The sequence below is a fragment of the Thermobia domestica genome, chromosome 3, assembly GCF_964235325.1.
Source record: "Thermobia domestica chromosome 3, izTheDome1.hap1.1, whole genome shotgun sequence".
NCBI lineage: Eukaryota > Metazoa > Arthropoda > Insecta > Zygentoma > Lepismatidae > Thermobia > Thermobia domestica.
In genome coordinates, this window is record NC_137456.1 from 2,439,527 (window position 1) to 2,458,621 (window position 19,095).

Here is a 19,095-nt window from a genome sequence, read left to right on the forward strand (position 1 = left end):
AATGTTTATCTTGTCGGTGTAACAGCTGCCTACAGTTTTCAAAGGAAGTTTTTCCAAACATTTTTTATAAACATTTTCCAAACATTTAGTTTTGTTAACAAAATTTCAATAACTAATTGTCAATGGTTACTCAAAATATAACTTCCTTTCCTTTTTAGTATCGTATCGAGATACTTGTAATTACGGTTATGAAACAACTATCCAACAACTTACCAACTTGAGCGATTTGATCCAAAATTATCCATTTCAGTTGCAGTTATGCTTGGCTAATAAGGGCAAATTTAGGGGCACTTGATCAGATTTGACTCGGGATCTGAACAAATTTCACACTGATTAGAATTATATACATATTAGTAGAAATACTTAGGCATACAAACAAGCAGTAGAATTTAGTAATAAACGGAATGAGACATTCTGAAAGATTAGTGAAAAACAGAAATTAAAAAACTCGAGCAGAAACAGAAAGGTGACAATCAAATGATATTTCTGTTCATACTCAAAATGTATGCCCTTTAACGTACAAACTATATATATTTACTAACATTCGGATATAAGAAATAAATGACAAATTAAGAGTACTTTTTAAAAATGCTCACTTTTTAAAGGATGAACAAAGAAGGATTAAGAATGGAATACAATGCATGCAATTACATACATTATAACCACACCACCTGCAGCAATAAAAAAATCTTTCTTTAATTTCAGCCATCATATCTTAAATATATGCCTCTTTATCTTAAATATAATATACACTACTTTTTTCGATTGTGGAGTGGTGCTGTTGATGATTAACGAAAAGTAATTAGAAAACTTTTTCGAGTTCATCTTTTTAGGTTATGTTGTTTCAGTTTGCGGCTCACATAAAACCAAAGAGTTCTTCAACTCTAGACTAAATCATAACTAAAGGGAAAGGCCAGGACGGTAGCCAGACCAAAAATGTAGGGGGGGGGGGGGCGGTAGAAATTACGGAGGCCCGATCCAACCATATTATAGTTCATCTACATATTATAGTTCATTTGCAAACATGCCGTGAACATTTTAGGGGTCCGGCCCTCCTAGACCCCCTTGGATAAGTGTAAAATAACTAAGAGGAACTTACGATAGAGCAAAACCCGTGCAACGATCTGACGGACAGCTATGTCTAATAAGTGCAATAAAAAGAGTTCTCTAAAGAACTTTCTTACCACACGACCGGGATCAAGACATATTTTTTTTGGGAAGGGGGGGGGGGTAATGTTAGAAAATTTTTTGCATTTATCTATTTCAATTGCGTCATAATGCTTTTATGGATAATAGATTTAGCTGAGGACATTATTATTAATTAATATTCTTATGTATAAGTTCATATGTAGAAAGGTGAGAAAACTTGCGATTGTTGGACATCAAAATGCTACTAGACTAGACTTTACATTGTTTCCTTTGTTGGCATCTTGCACGTATACTTTTATCTCAAGTCTAAATACCTGCTTACATTTTATGACATAAAATGAGGAAGAAAGTGGTTCAAGCTTTTCTAAGTGTCGGTCCCAGTATTTGTCTGATATGAAAAAGAAAAACAGGAAGAGTTTGGGCATTTGGTATCCAACATAGAGGCGGGATCTCGGTCAAATGAAACGAAAAAGTTGCAGTTAGTATTCTTAGTTTTTTCTATATTGTAGGATACTTTCTATGGATGAATTATCAATAAGTGAGAAGATAATCCTTTATCTTGAAGCACGAATAGATACACACTTAAAAAAGTTCACTGGGAGGACTTAAAACGAGTTCTAAATTATCGTGAAATGAGAAAAACGAGTTCTAAATTATCGTGAAATGAGAGTATTCTTTACAAATGTGAACCAGTAGCCATGTGATAAATGTGAAACAGATTGTGTCAAGTGCCATGTTGAGAATGGACAATGCACACACGTAACACTATCTGCCCTTCCTTTGCTTCGTTTTCTCCAAGACCCTTCCATTTCAAGAAATAGAGTTAGTCGTGTGTTTGTGTATATAAGACTGGCCACCCTGAAAAAAATCTTCACAGCCGGGAGTGGGTGGAGAAACTCAGCTGGAAGGGTCGCGAAGATCGAATTCCGTAGACTTGCAACCTCCTGAGATGCGGATATTAGTTGTATAGTGTCATCTGTTTGATGTTGTATCCATTTCAATTGGTAAGCCTGGTAGCTTAAACCTTTGGTACAGTCAGTGTCGAATTTGAACGAGTTGTAACGTGTTAGTTGGCTTCCAGAGGCAAAAGAGTGAGGACGTGTGAAGAGTGTCTGTCGGGCGCCATCATTAAGTTTTGTTCTAAGCTGAAAAAAAAAAAAGTGCCAAAGAAGATCACGAAATGTGTATGGTGGTATTGATGACTGTTTACAAGTGATATGAGCGATTCAAAAGCGGTAGGAGTTGTTTGAAAATGAACAACAATCGAGACGTCCTTCAACGTGAAAAGCAGATGGAAACATGAAAAAAGTGGCACAAATGGTTTGTTAAAACAGGCAAATCATTATTCGAGAGCTTTCTGAAGAATTAAACATCTCGTATGGATCCGTGAAAAGCATTTTAACCGCCCATTAAATGAACAAATACCTTCCTTCTTCACCACGAAAACGCGCCGTGCACACTTGCTTTTGATCCGCGAGTTTTTGGCCGGAAAAAGTGTTCCTGTCTGGCCACATCCACCTTACTCACCAGATTCAGTACCATGCGACTTCTTGCTCTTCCCAAAAATCAAAATTGTGCTTAACGGAAAACGTGTTGACACAGTTCCTGACATTCAGAGGATCACGACACATCAGGTGAACCCTCTTCCAAAAAAAGCCTTCCAGAAAAGCTTCCAGTCATGGATTCAACGTCGGGATAAATGCATTGGTAGCCAAGGACATTTCTTTCAAGGAGATTAAATTAAATTACATTTAAATTTATTACTTTGTTTCTAATAAAATTATTCACCATATTTTTTGATCACACATCGTATTGCTTAATTTTCGTTTCGTAAGAGAGAGAGAGAAATTTTAACATAGTTCACTTCATATTTCGTCTTTAGGTTTAGCAGCATTTGTTGTGTTGCCTCTGGGACTCCTACGGAACGTTGACAGCCTTACCACAGTTTGCACAGCCTCCATTGGATTCTATTTATGTTTAGTTTTAAAAGTAAGTAGCCGAAATTGATCTAGTACTAAAGTTACCTTAATTCCATTTCTGAGTGAGAAGGGATTGTTGACATGCGCTTAGAGTAATAAAGACGGGGTTAGCGAAAGGGATAACCCTCTAGCTCATATTTTTCCAAATTGTATTTTGAACAATTTTGGAACATGAAGCAATTAGATTCTTCTGCCTTTACCACTACATCGATAAAGTTGCTGGTGTATGGATTAGATAAAGAATTACACTGTCTCGTAGGCTCGTAAAAAGAAAATTAACATGGCGTCAGTGTGTTTTTCATAGATACTGTCACATATTTCTATAGGGCCAAGTGGTAATCGAATGTGGAAGCGAATCATAAAATTCATCAATTCGTAAGCATAAGTTGTATTTAGTGCGGTTTACATTCGTTTATTTAGATTTTCATAATAACGTACTTGTGAATTTTGACAAGAATAAAGGCAATTAACTAATCGCATTTTATTGAAACATCACTACGCACCACTCAGGTAAGAAAATTTTGATTTTTAAAGCAGTAATCTGTTTGCAATGTATATCTTAGTGCTAAGAACAGTACTACACAAGTCGTACTCAAAGATTTATAGATTGGTCTGGTGCATTCGTTTTTTAGTTGTAATTGTACTCAAAATAATTAGGTGAAGATACGAGTTTCTGCATCGTGCTATGGTTTTCCCATACAGTGTCTTTTAACATTCGTCAATTTCTGTTGTTAATGAACTGAAAATAAGCTACGCATCATTTACCGAACTCTCTGTAAAGAAGAAACCAGAAATTTAGCAGTATATCTTGAAAAAGAGAACTACATGTACGAGCTCGTATTATTGATGTAACTGCAGTGTATAAATGTTATGTAGTCTAGTATTTGGTCTAGGAATTAATTCGTGCGGTTGGTACGCACACATTAAAGCTGTAGTACAAACACAAAATACATAAATACCTTAAGAAAAATATTGTCCATCGCTAGCCACCACTTTCGCCCATCTGTCAGGCAATGTACGGATTCCGTGGCGAAAGAAGTCCTCATCCTTGGAAGCGATCCAGTCAGAGACCCATGTTTCGATATCTTCTGAAGAAGTAAACCGCTGTCCAATCAAATCGTTGTTCATGCAATCGAACAAGTAGTAGTCCGAAGGAGCAACGTCTGGTGAATACGGCGGGTGGGGTAAAACTTCCCATCCGACATTTTCTAAATAGGTTTTGACCGGTTTCGCGACATGTGGGCGAGCGTTATCATGTTGAACAATAAGTTTATCATGTCTGTTCTCCCATTCTGGTCGTGTTCTGGCCAGAGCTTGCTTCAAACGCATTAATTGTCGTCGATAACGTTCTCCATTCATAGTTTCACCCGGTTGCAGCAGCTCATAGTACACCACACCTTTCATATCCCACCATATGCACAGCATAACCTTTGCACAGTGAATATCTCGTTTTGGTTGTGATGGACCTGGTTCACCTGGTTTCACCCATGCCTTTTTTCGTTTAGGGTTCTCGTAATGGATCCACTTCTCATCACCCGTAATAATTCGATGCAGAAACCCCTTTCTGCTCTGTCGTTGAAGCAGCAATTCGCAAATGGGTTTTCGTCTTTCAACGTCTCTGTCTTTCAATTCATGTGGAACCCAATGTGACATCTTTTGAATCATTCCCATGGCTTTCAAGCGTTTGGAGACGGTTGTTTGATCAACGCCTAATGCTGCTGCAAGTTGTTCCTGCGTTTGACACGAATCCTGCTCGAGCAATGCTGTCAATTCTTCGTCTTGAAATTTTTTTGGCTGTCCAGCTCGCTCTTGGTCTGCCAAGCCGAAATCACCACTTCTAAACCGTGCAAACCACTTCTGACACGTTCGCTCAGCTAGAGCATGGTCACCATACACTTCCACCAAAATACGATGACTTTCAGTCGCACTTTTCTGCATGTTAAAGTAATGCAGCAGGACACCCCGCAAAAACACTTTATCAGGCACAAATTGCGCCATGTTCACTTAACTACAAACTGGTGTTGTTGACGCTTTAATCCACTGCCCTATACTACGAACGATACGCGATGACAGGGGTTTGCAACACATGTGTGGATACACGGAACTGTGGGACGCTCCGTTCGTTGCGCCATCTCTTGTCCACCCGCACGAATTAATTCCTAGACCAAATACTTTCAAGGATTTTTTTTCAGTGACTTAATTTTATTTGAAAGATTTCTACGAAAACTTTTTTATAAATTAAATGTATGTGTTCCAGCGGTTCAGTATTTGCGAATGGTCCTTGAAAATATTGGAATTTTATCATTGAGAAAGCGTAGAAATTATGATTAATTGAAGGTGGGGGCTGTGTATTGCCTTGCAGCTTTTTCTGTTGATGTTAAAGTCGCAACAATTAATAGTTAAAGGTTTTTCACACATTGTTCTGACTTTATTACAAGTAATTAGTATCATATGCTGATGTGTAGTTTATTTGAATTTAACGTTCCTTTCAGCAACGAGGCTATATGAGACGTGGAGCTACAGTTTAACGTGGAATCCGAACTACATGAGCTCCCGCCGAAATTCAAACCTGGAACCGGGAGCTCTGCCTGTGTGTAGTGTTCTGTAAAATATAAATTGTCAACTCTTGCGAAACTCATTAAAGTGGGAATAGCAGTATAATGCGCTAACTGCTTTGAATTTCCACATCATTTCAGTGTTAGAACCGTGGTAGGAAACCCACAGAAAACACACCCATTTGTAGTGACGGGAATCGAATATCTTGGTTTCTCTTCCGCTGCATAAATACTCTACTCATAAACTATTAAAATAGCATATCACAGTGTTGCGAGCGGTGATGATATTTAATGAGAAGAGCAAAAAGGCTAATACTCATCGCAAAAGATATATAGTAGAGTTTTCTTCTACATGTAACAATTTTCCTTCTTCTACATATACTTGTTACATGAGGGTGAAAACTTTACTGAGTATTAGTCTTTTTGCTTTTCTCATATTAACAACGCAGTCCAATTTTCTGTTGCTTACTTATTTTTCAAGTATCAATTAACCAAAGGATTTGTAACAATTCTTTTTACATATATTTCCTTAGTGAATGTTTTAATGATTTTTTTCTTCTGTGAATAAGTAGGGAGTACGGATCTAATACAAGGTTCACGAAATCGCTTTACGTTATATTAAATTTTGTATGAGTTGCAATGAGTACGTAGTAAATTTCATATGTGTCGACCGTGACATGGGACTTCATTGTTCTTTTTTTGAAGGTAATCAGTGAAGCGAAAGGACATCTGATGGCAGGGGATTGGCTACAAAATGTCCATTTATGGAGACCAGCTGGGATTCTTCAGTGTATTCCTATATTCTCTATGGCTTTATCCTGCCAGACGTAAGTTATTTTTACTTAAGTTCATTTATGTATTGATAGATAAAAATAAAATAAATATTAGATTATTATTATTATTATTATTATTATTATTATTACTGAGAACACTGTAAAATCCATTCCTGATACCACGACAAGCAGAATCTATAGGAAAAAATTCAAACGTAATAGGAAAAAGATGAAATCTTTCAGTTTAACATCCCACGATTATGTCCTTTAGGCTAAGGGAGATGGATGAATCTGACACGAGAAAACACTGAAACGCTCAAATCCTGCGAACCATTTCGAGGTACTCCTCCTCAGCGCATCTGTTAAATAAATAAATAAATAAATGTTGCAACAGAAAAGGCGTGCTGATCTATGAATTAATCTGGGTATGTATCCTGCAGAATAAAAGTGACGGGATAAGTTTCTAGTTCGATAGTAGGGTTTCATTCTCTTCTTTCATATGGGCAGTGAAAAGTCCTTGGTGTACTTCTCCATGAGATAACAAAATAAAAAATAAATATTTAATTTACGATCTTGAGATAGTATTCACTTCACGGTCTTAAACTACGAACCACTTTGCAAACTGTTGCTATAATATATGTCGACAGGAGATTTTTGAACTTGACACTTTTCATAAACTCAAGAAGTAGTTGCTGCATATTAAGATTCATGAATACAAAGGATCAGCTAGCTCTGTTGAAGATCAGGGTCAAATTCTTGTCTCATTTTTTCATTCAATACTATTACTGATCGTACACATCTTTACTTCGTATATTCTATCATTTATATTGTTCCGCTCGAGCTCGAAACCGTTCGCAGATTTTGTGGATTTGGATATTTTAACATGTCAGAATTTTTTATTCATTGTTAAGAAATATGCTTGAAATTAGTAAATAGTCATGTGGCATTGATATACAGAGAATTAGAGATATCCTTTCCTATATCGCAGAGTTGATTCAAGCGTTCGATTTGACATATCCTCTCCCAAGATGGCATATTCTGCAAGTTTCAGTCAGCTAATATATGGAAACAAACAAAACGCACATATCAAAACTTCATTTGTATACAATGCACAAGCATCAGGTAACATTTAATAAAGATTGGTTAACCAAAATGGTGTTAGTGTATCCAATTTGATTATCACAGGTAGCTTCATTATGCGTGCGGGAATGGATACAAAAGATTTTGAACAATACCAAATGCTACAACCCTTTACGTTATCCGCTCTACGCTTTACGAAACTAAATCTGAAATTATTATTTTTAAAGGTAAATCGTAGCGCCTGTGATTTTTAACTAACAGATACCACCAAAACAAAAATAGTCATATACTATATACGAAATATAAATTTTCAGTTTGGTAGAACCGTGTGCTAAAGTGAACATGAACCCACTTACAAATATACTGTTGTTTGTACAGAATATTGATAAATAATGTGCGACTTGTATGAGAGATAGGCCTATTGTTCCTTTTAACAGTGAGTGAGGATTATTTTATGCAGTAATTGCCATCATTAGTATTTTTTAACGTGGACAAAGTAAGCCTACTCCCTCCTCAACCAAACAGTTGCCTTGACAAGGTGTCACAGAACACTTGTACGTTACATCATTGTGGCAAAATTTCCAACAATTCATAAACATATAGTTCAATAAATAAGCAATAAATAATAATTTGACATTTCTCTAGGTAGTAGTCTTTACGAGCCCTTTGACAGTGTAAATACAAATCCAATGTTATTCATCCAATGTTATTACAAGTACACAACCATATTATATTATTGACTGTTACAGGGTAAAATAAAAAAGAAAATGACTTACCTTTGACACATTGTAAAATTCCAATGAACGTTGATTTTTTTCGTCGTACATTTTTTCCTAACAGCACAATCAATCAACAATAAAACACATAAATTACTGTGGAGTCTTACGTGAAACCGCCCACTTTATCCTTTTCCAATATGGCGAATCGATTCGATATATGCGAGTTGGATACCATCAAAGATCTCTAATTGTTTATATTATCTCAATGCCATTTGGAAAGCTAATAGAGTAAAGGTGTATTATATCTGGCGTAGGATACCGATTTGGTATTAATTTGCTTTCAAACCATATGAAGAATTGGGCGAAAATGGAATAATCAGGTTAAATGAAACTTTTGAATTGGCACACCAGAACAGATGTAGCTGAAAACAAATGGATAAGGCTACCTATATATGTATAATCGCATTGTGGAAGATAAATGTACAGGGTGTACCAAAAGTCCGGGCATAGGCCAACTCTATTATGAGCAACGTTGCCAGTACAGAAATGCGTTCCCGTGGGCCCTCACCATACCAATAATACAGCATTGTTGGAAAACGGATTCGAAGCGTTGTAAGTTCCCTCACATAACAGTGCACACGTTCCACTTGTCACTTTTGTGTACCTTTTGCTCCGATCGAACAACTCTGAACTTGAAATGTTAATTTTTGATTTAACATAAAACACCTTACCAGTATGGAACACAAATGGCTGGTGCTATTGGAAATCGCCAATTCACAACTTTCCTCCTCTTCTATTTTTTCATATCTTTACTCATAACGGAGTTGACCTGTGGTCCCGGATTTTTGATACACCCGGTATATTCATAGCATGAACTACTCAAAGCAGTAAATCGTATCAGTGAAAAATATCACACAAGTCAAAGCTATTACACAGATCCGATTGGAAAATCAATCTGCGAGTTAAAATGCAGTTGTCAGAAACGCTTAGAAATGTGAATGAAGGGAATCACCCGAATGCATCGTCTTGAGCTTTGTCCTGTACAGTTCCAGCAAAATTATAAAATGAAGTGCATTTCGTTTTATTTCTGCGTTTTCTTTTATTTTACGTTACAATGCACTCCTTGTTCACGTTTGTGATAACGTACTTTCACAAACCTTTCTTATACGTCCTGATAATGTTCCAGCCAATGAGAGTACATGTGCAGACGAAATGAATAAAAATTCGTATGTTATGAGGGGTCCGAGACTTGATTTTACGCCTGGGTTTTAGACCCATGGGCAGAGCATCGTCAAGGAAGCGGGAAGAAGGAGAAAGCATTTTGCAACATGGTAGAAGTGTAAATGGAACTGCGTTGTGCTTGTTAAACTTTTCAGTTATTTTATTTTTTTCTTTCATTTTTTAACCTTTTGTTAACCTAGAACAAACAGAGTAAGTATGTAACTGTTATAAGCATCATTTATACAATCAACTGAACTGAGGATGCATTTTATTCAATAATTTCCTCGTAGTTGGTGTGCATAGTGTGCCTATTATAGGTTTCTTTATACTATGTTCTCTATAATAGAATCAAATTGCTGAAGTATATTGTTTTAAACATAACTCTTATATTGCGGTTGCTTGTTGTGAGTTTGAAACAAACTTTTTCTTTCTTTCTTTTTTTTTTTAAATCACATCACAATTTGCATGGTAACAGCGTTTGTGTGTGGATAGCTTTGTATGCATTCAGGTTGTTTTGGCGAAGCTCTCAATACGTGGCCGCTGGATGGTTTCCAAGTTCGATTCCCGAGCTTGGCTATTACGGTGGTATCCTTTATGCCATTGGCAGTAATCATAATAGATAGGAAGAAAAAGGCAATCAGCATTTTCAAAAGTAAAGAATCCACAACCAGGCCATTTTTTTTTTTTTTTTTTTCACAGTGAGTCTCAGTCAATTGGTGACTGTATTTATTAGAATAACCACTTTGGAAATATAGTATTGGATCTCTCATTTTAGTTGAGTTCGTCCTTTTTATTCCTTAACGTTTTTATTTTGTCCTATTTTAATCACGTGATCAAGTTTCCATGATATAGCCGAAAACTTCGTAGTACAAGAATACTATCAAAGTTAAAAGTAAGAAAGATGAATAGGAAAAAAAAAAAAAAGTGATACTTCAAATCAGAGTTATTTTTTTCTTATGTATTAGTTTAGAATTTTAATGAAACAGTTAAAACAATAGAATTGAAATTAAATCTGTAAAACTCATTATGTATATTTCGTTGTTCTTCTTAATTTACAGGGAGAAACCATTTTGAATGCTACTCATTCTGAAACATTTTTTCCTTTATTTCTTTTTTAATTTTATTACAGACAAGTCTTTGAAATTTATGATTCCCTTCCTGATGCATCTTATCCTAAGATGAATGAAGTGGTAAAGGCAGCTGTTAATATTTGTACTGGTGTCTACATATGTGTTGGATTTTTTGGTTATGTGGCTTACTGTACGCTAAATTTCTCAGGTTAGTTAAAATGATTAAATGCTTGGTTTCTTTTCCATTGACTTACTATACGAATACATTTGTGCAATCAATAACATTACATGGTGAGCAGCAGGGTTGGCAAAAACCATGGTTTTTATTAAAAAACCAAAAAAAACGGTTTTTTTGGTTTAAACCAGGTTTTTTAGTTTAAACCAGGTTTGTTTGGTTTAAATAATTTGCTCTATATATTCATATCATATATGGACAGAAATAAGTTTATTTCGCCTTAATGTTATTATGCAACAACCGGGCTATGCTGGAAGGGGTCACATAAGCTTAAAGCGGAATAAAAATCGCTTCTCGAGTTACAACCGAGAGAAATTGTCCTCCATTTGAACTCGGAACCAGGACTAATTGGCCACAAATGCGATACGTCTGCCGACTCACTCACGAAGGAATCCTGATAAAAATACGTTGTACTGATCTTTACATGCTTCTTAATATAACTGTCAAGAGTCATTTTAGAAGGACAAAAAGATAAACAGTTGCACAAGTGAAAACATTATACAGAATTACATATGGACAATTTCAAAGTACTGCGGAGTACAGGAGAACTAATTTAGTTCAAGTTAGTTAACAACGACTTTTATTGGTCCAAATTAAAGAAATACAACGACTTAATTTGCATATAAGTAAGAAAAGTGAATAAAGATACGAATTATTTGAGTCCACTTTGGCTCAGACTCATTTATACATAAATAGATACCAAAGATACTTCTCATTTTACTAAATGCCTCTCGTGGGGTCTGTATGACCCCCCCCCCACACACACACACAAAGTACGGCATTTCGATGTATTTTATCAATAGTAAACATTGAAACGAAACAATATTTAGAATTTTTCTTTGATTGCAATTACATAACAATAACAACTACAAAAAATCACAAAACAAACATTTATAAACTTATGCAAAAAAAAAAAAAAAAAAAAAAGTTGCTTTTGTAGTATAATCTTTTTGAGTAATGCATGGGGAATTTAGGTCTGAATATAATACGAATAATATACGAGAGTGAAACGTGATAACCCACAAATGTGTGTTCATCAAGATTTTACAAACACTTACACTTTTACGAACATTTTTCGTTTTTTGGTTTAAACCAATTGTTTTTTTTGAAAAAACCAGCTGGTTTAAACCATGGTTTAAACCACCTTGGTTTAAACCAGCCAACCCTGGTGAGCAGGGAATACTTTTTGTTTTTATTTGTCACCCTTTACTTTCAAAAAAAAGTTAAAATTCTTGGTTCTAGTCACTTGTATCTTTTGCAAGGTTTAAAAGAGAAAAAAGAAGAAAAAACTTTTATCGTCTACTTTGGTATACCATTGGATCGCTCACGATCCATCCTTGTATACCAGACATGGGAATATATACAGGGTGTTTCAAAACCACCTACAACGTTTGGGAGGTGATTCCTGACACTAAGATAAGATAAAAGGTATAGACCAACCTGAGTGCACAAATGCTTCCTTTCGGAGTTACAGGCTGCCGAAAACATGAGAAAAATAACTTTAAAGATCCATAACTCCCAAACTATGGGACCTACCGTAGTCGGGTCAAGAATTCACCTAGGAACTAGTAAGTACCCTGTCCAAAAATCCATGTGTCAGAATCCTGTTGTATTTCCGCATCAATTTTATAGAGGTAGTTGGTGAATACTTCAAATTATATGCCCGTAGCCGACCTCCCTCCATAAAAAATGTTGCGTGAGTATCTTAGGATTCCGAAACATGTATTTTTGGATAGGGTACATACTAGTTCCTAAGTGAAGTCTTGACCCAATTACAGTACGTCCTATAGTTTTGGAGCTATGGACCTATAAAATTAATTTTTTCATGTTTTCGGGAGCCTATAATTCCGAAAAGAAGAATTTGTGCACCCAGGTTGGTCTATACTGTTTGTCTTATCTTAGTGGCAGGAATCACCTCCAAAACGTTGTCGGTGTTGTTTTGTAACACCTTATATATGTCATTTGTCAAAAATACATATAACCCAAATTCTGACCATCGCTGCACTGTAGTAGTTTACGGGCAAATGAACATTGCTATAAATAAAAGCTACACTTCTGGTTTGCGTTTGGCGTGAGAGACCCGGGTTCGATTCCTGGCGAGAGCTCATGTGATTTTTATCCCACGTTAAGCTCTAGGTACACTCCTTATATAGCTTTGCTGCTGAACGAGAGGCTAACTCAAAACCCGATCCAATCCAACTTCTAGTTTAGCTATGACAAAAGTTTTATAATAGTAGACAATGATCTTAAATATAATTGCTCCCTGTTGAAAAGAAATTTTGAAACTTAATTTATTCAGAAATTAAGAAACTAGTGAAGCCAAGCTACGAAGAGTGACCTCTAGAGAGTTAGAAAATAAAGTTGAAAAAGTATCATTAAGTTCTTGTATTATGTTAAGCTATTTATGTTTACAAGTACCCTATATTTAGATACTTGCTGAATTTTTGGTGAATTGAGCTGCAACCTTCGTTCAAGACTATTAGGTAGGAATTAATTAGGATTTGATTAATTATGTGGGGGAGTTGTCTCTTAACGCTAGTATAAATAAGTCAGAGTACGCAACTGACACTTCTTTAAAGACAAAAGGTACCTTATAGCATCGTTGTCCTTATTTTGTGCTTAGAGGGTTTCGATGGACGCTGCTACCTTCATCAGTTAGCGAATTTTCGGACAAATACTTTTCATATTCGTAGTTTGTATGTTAGTATCTTCATTTCAGTGGTCATTATCCAGTTGAATGTGTCAAACTGATCCCCGTGTTCACTTCCTTCCAATTCCCATATTACAAGTACCTCACCTGTAATAAGAAGATAAATGTGATGATTCGCTTTAAGCAACTTTTCTGTTCAACGAACTCAATTCTCTATGTGTGTGTGGGTCTGTTATTTGCGAGTTTTTCAATTTTTAGTCCTCCATTCGATAGAGCATCAAAAATTATCTGACAAAGTGATAGAATTTTTTGCATCACTTTTACCGTTCCCGAGATATTAGTCAAAAAATTTCCGATTTCGGGAGATTTAAAGAGCCATATCTCGGAAACCCTAAGTCACAGAGAGATGATGTTGGTATTGATCAATACCTAAGAGGATAGTGAACATTTTGATACCAAATAGTAACCAGTGGCCACGCCGGTTCTTACGTCATTTTTTTTTTCTAAGTTGCTAACTAGATCTATGTCTGTACTTCTAATTGTAATTACTTAACTCAGTTATGAAAACAGAATTGTAATTCAATTATTCCTTTTTACCTAGTATTAAAAATGCTGGTATACTTACAAGGGAACATTCGGATTTGGTAAATTCAATTGCTCAAAATGATTGCTAGTACTGAATTCAGCACTAAAAGAAACAGAGATAAAGAGGTGTTTAGTGGCAGACCGTATACAGGGTGGGAGATAAGTGAGGGCAAAGTGCGAAGATAGAACGTAGAAAATGTCTAGAAATGTCATGCTAATTTTGAAACGAGTAGAGGGATTGAAGTCAGATGTTGGATATGAGAAATGCTTGTAGAGCTCCAGTCAATAGTTGTAATGTGAATCATGGGGGACATCTGAAAAGCCGCCATGTTGGAATTAGCGCAAGAAGAATATACGAGAAAGGGGTCATGTGGCATATACCTATTGACGCACTCCGCCTATTGAAATCAATAGTGACCAATAGAAAAATGAAATGAAATCTTTGAGTTTTACGTCCCACGGTTATGCCGGTTAGGCTAAAGAAGACGGTGATGATGAGTGATGAATGAAATGGTGGAATGAAGAAAGTGGGAGAAAACGGGAGAACCCCGAGAAAACCCACCCACACGGTGTTTGTCCACCACAAAGTTCACTTGGCGGGGGCTGGGATCGAACCCGGGACCCCAAGCACCAGAGGTGAACGCTCTACCACTGAGCCACCGCGGCCCCTGTGACCAATAGAGTTTGAGACCTTTGCAACAAGAGGGGTACCACGCTGTGGCAATGTAGCAATACTGTCATAAAGGTGACGTGAATGAGGAACAACCACAAACGTGAATGAGGCCACTTTCCAGCCAACAAGCGTCCCGATCCACCCAATATTCGTTCATATGCTGGTAAAATTGGAAATATGACCAAGGACAACCCGAAAGAGTTCATGACTGATGCTTTCTGGCCTTTTATAGAGCAGATAAAACTGCTGCTCCTCGTTGATTCATGGAGAACCAATAAAGATGAAGAGTTGGTGCAGAAACTTGGCAATGTAGGACTTACCCGACTCCTTATCGCTGATGGTTGCACGTTACTCATACAACGTTGGATGTGTTCTTCCGTCCGTATACGAATTTCGTAAAATATACAACAGACACCGGTTTCCTGTCATCTGACTTCAAAATATGATAACGGGACAACTTCGTAAACTTGCAATCATTCACCCACTTCCAGTTTACATTACCAAGTTTCCAAGCTATGATTAGATATGCTTTCTACAAAATTGGATATTTGCAAACATCACCTGGCGCATTCATGACACCTATCGACTACTGCTTCAATTTCAATACCGGAGACAACTGTGACGAGACCGATTATCCATCTTTATCGTTTTTCAAATGTGTCCACTATTGCCTTCATTATTGTATCAATCTCACAATCATTCTTAAGTTTCATAACAGTTGCAATTAAACAGATCTCAAACTGTATTGGCCACTATTAATTTCAATAGACGGTATGCGTCAGGAGCCATGTATTACATGACCCCTTTCCCATACATTCTTGCGCTAATTCGAACATGGCGGCTTTTCAGATGTTCCCCATGATTCACATTATGTCTATTCAGTGGAGCTCTACATGCATTCCTCATGTCCATTTGACCTCAATTCCTCTACTCGTTTCAGAATTAACATGCCATTTCTAGACATTTTCTACGTTCTGTCTTCGCACTTTGCCCTCACTTATCTCCCACCCTGTATACGGTCTGCCACTAAACACCCTCTTTTTCTCTGTTTCTTTTAGTGCTGAATCCAGTGCTAGCAATCATTTTGAGCAATTGAATTCACCAAATCGGAATGTTCCCTTGTTAGATTTCCCCTCACTTGTAATTTTTCCTATTTTACGTAACTGACACTGAAGACTGTTGTAACTGTTGTAACAAATCATTCAAGAACATTTCTTAACCTGCGTTGTTTTAACTTATTTCCACATTATCGATAATCTGTGTGAAATAATATACGCCGACAACAAATATAACTGTACTTCTGTTTTAATCAAAGCATTACACTGAACCGTAATTAAGTTGAATTTTTTCTTACAACTTAGTTTTAAAATGTTACCTTATTCGATCTGCACACACTTCTAATTTGTCTTTAATTCCGTGTTTTATTTTTTAAGGAAATATGTTTCTTTGATGGATGTTAGTGAGTATAATTTTAATTTATAATTATTAATATGCATCCTATTACGTCATTAAGTAATGTTATACACAGCTTGAAATATAATAACATTGTTAAGATTCTTTAATAGCATTAATATTTAACGGGAAAAAATGTCCAAAGATGAGATACATACTAATCGACAGATCTCGTTGAGCTGAACAGAATTATCTAGGTGAATGGGAATTAAGCATAGGTTTCGAGAAAATAAAACTAATTTTGTTACGAGGGCAAGTCGAAAATTATCCGCAATGTGGCTATAACTTTTTTTTACATTGTTCACACTGATCTCTGTCTTCGTGTATTTTATTGTTATGCTGTTGTGGTCATGCTATGAAAGTTTGATGGTATTTCCTCTATTTGTTTTCCTTTTGTTGAAGATAGATCACGGCTGCTCCATTAAAAGTTTGCACCAAAGACGAACAGTGATCCTTTTTTTGTGGTCGGAAGATGTATCAGGGGCGCAATCTATCAAAGATTTTCGGCATAATATGGGAATTGTGTCTACAAATGGATTGAAAAATTCAAAAATGTTCGTACAAGTGTTACGCACGGGGAAGGAACCGGACGGCCATCTACGGCCACAAATGACAACATTGAGTGTGCACGTGACAAGATTCTGTTAAGGTTGGTTTAAAAGGACAAGTTTTGCCGATAGATGACACTACAGTCTTCATATATCTCCCATGTACTTTTTATCTTTCACGAAAATCCACGATTTCTCTTACAAATTTCAACCTACAGACTTCAAATTTTTAGAAAGGGAACTTCATAATCTATCGAAGGCAATAATCCGTGCCGATATCTTATTTAGAATTTTCTTCATTGTTGAAATGGATATCCAAACCTCTAACAATCGAACTGTTTCAACAATGAAGAAAATTCTAAATAAAAAATCGGCACGAATTGTTCCCTTTAATAGGTTACGAAGTTCCTTCTCTAAAAATTTGAAGTCTCTAGGTTGAAATTTGTAAAAAAAAAAAAAAAATTGTAAATATTCGTGAAAGGTAAAAAAATACATGGGAGAGATACGAAGACTGTAGTGACATCTATCGGCAAAACTTGTCTCTTTACACTAACCTTAAAGAGGGAAGTGACCATGGATAAAGTGGTACGTCATCTGGAAATCAGTTACGGTTCTGTGTACGAAATCATCCACAACAGATTTGGGTTCCATAAAGTCACGTTCCTCTTTGGTGCAAACTTTTAATGGAGCGGCCATAATCTATCTGCAACAAAAGGGAGATAAATGGAGGAATTACAATCAAACTTCCATAGCATGACCATAACAACATAACAATAAGATAAATGAGGACAGGGGTCCGTATGACTAATGTAAGAAAAGTTATAGCTACATTGCAGATAATTTTTGACTTTTCCTCGTATAAATCCAAAACTCGATGCACTGTACTAACCAAGGACCTACAAAGATGTAATTGAGGCTGAAGTCCACCCTCAATGATGTCAACTCCGTGGCTAAGCGGTTAGCGTACGCGCCTTTGGCGTGGGGGACCTGGGTTCGATTCCCGGCGGAGCTCATGTGGTTCAGATTCCACGTTAATCAATAGGTCCCGTCTCATATAGCCTCGCTGCTCAAACACAAGACAAGTCTCAGTCAATAGATCACAACGAACTAAGGAAACTGATTTGTTTGAGGGTGAATTCTTATGCGTAGTTTTTGAGAAAATCGACAAAAATTAAGTTTTTTAGCGGGACAAAGAATGTCGTTTCTTACCAATAATAGTTTATAGTTTTTATTGTGTTAGAACATAATTTTTATTTGTTTATACACTGCATATGAAAAGAAATCCTCAAATAATTAACCTTGAATTCGTGTTAAGTTTATAATCCCCATTACATTTCAGTCCTCGCTGAAACCATTGTCAAGGGCTGGTGTGTCGCAAGCAGGAGTGTATTTATTGATTACATTACTTGATTTTGAGATTAGCGTCCCTTTCAGCAGCAAGACTATGTGAAACGTGGACATACTGATTAACGTGGGATCTGAACCACATGAACTCCCTCCGGGTATCGAATCCGGGTCTCCCACGCTAAAGGCGCGTACGCTAACCGCTTAGCCACGAAGAAGCTCTTTGATTACATTAGTGTGTCCCTACAAACATGTAATTTAGAAAAAAGAAAAAAAAAACTGACACAGAGTATTCAGTGGTACACCGTTGTCAAATCTATTCACCACCTTGTGAGTTTTTATGTGTAACCAAAGTTCGGAAAGACGTTTTTTGGAATAAAAGAAAATGAAATGACAGTTAGTGCAACTATAATAAAAGAAAAGAGAAACAAGAAATGCCAGAGTTCAAATTAACTGGTTTAAGACTATTTTATTATATAGGAAAAAAATAGTAACTGCTAAAGTGTGACTATTGTACATAGGAATTTTCTAATGTGAAGAATAACTCAATTGACATTCTAGCGATTTGAGGGCATAATGGATAAGTGAGTTATTTTACAATTTTGCAAGCCCTAAAACGAGTTTAATCAGCCAACAGCGATAGGACATAAGGTAGTAGTCAGTAAAAGTTAAAGCAACAGGTTTGTTTGCATTACAACTCAGAAGTGGTGAGTAGATTTGACAGGAGCGTACCACTGAATACATGGTGCCGATTTTTTCCTAATAACATATTTGGAGGGACACACTAGGAATTAGGATCAAACTTTCATAGTATGACTACAACAGCGTAACAATAAAATAAACAAGGACAGAAGACAGTATGAACAATAAGAAAAGTTACATTGCGGATAATTTTCGACTTACCCTCTATTTGAAATTTAAATATTACTCGAAAGTAAACAAAATGTTCGTACATAACGATTCAATATGTGCCCTGTAGAATCGATATGTGAATGTCACTGGAAACATTACAAATATATAGGTATAATAAATCTAGTACTATGAAATAAAATAAAATAAAAT

At 36.2% G+C, this 19,095-nt stretch overlaps 1 protein-coding gene across 2 annotated transcripts in view; it reads left to right on the plus strand.

The window, feature by feature from the left end:
- The window catches only part of LOC145682375 (uncharacterized), a 76,630-nt gene that overhangs the window by 22,001 nt on the left and 35,534 nt on the right, over positions 1 to 19,095 (plus strand). For both annotated transcript variants that reach the window (XM_081753964.1, XM_081753965.1), the window contains exons 5-7: positions 3,032 to 3,138; positions 6,389 to 6,510; positions 10,606 to 10,754. In XM_081753964.1, coding sequence (XP_081610090.1) covers positions 3,032 to 3,138; positions 6,389 to 6,510; positions 10,606 to 10,754 — 378 coding nt within the window. The remainder of the gene's footprint in view (positions 1 to 3,031; positions 3,139 to 6,388; positions 6,511 to 10,605; positions 10,755 to 19,095) is intronic.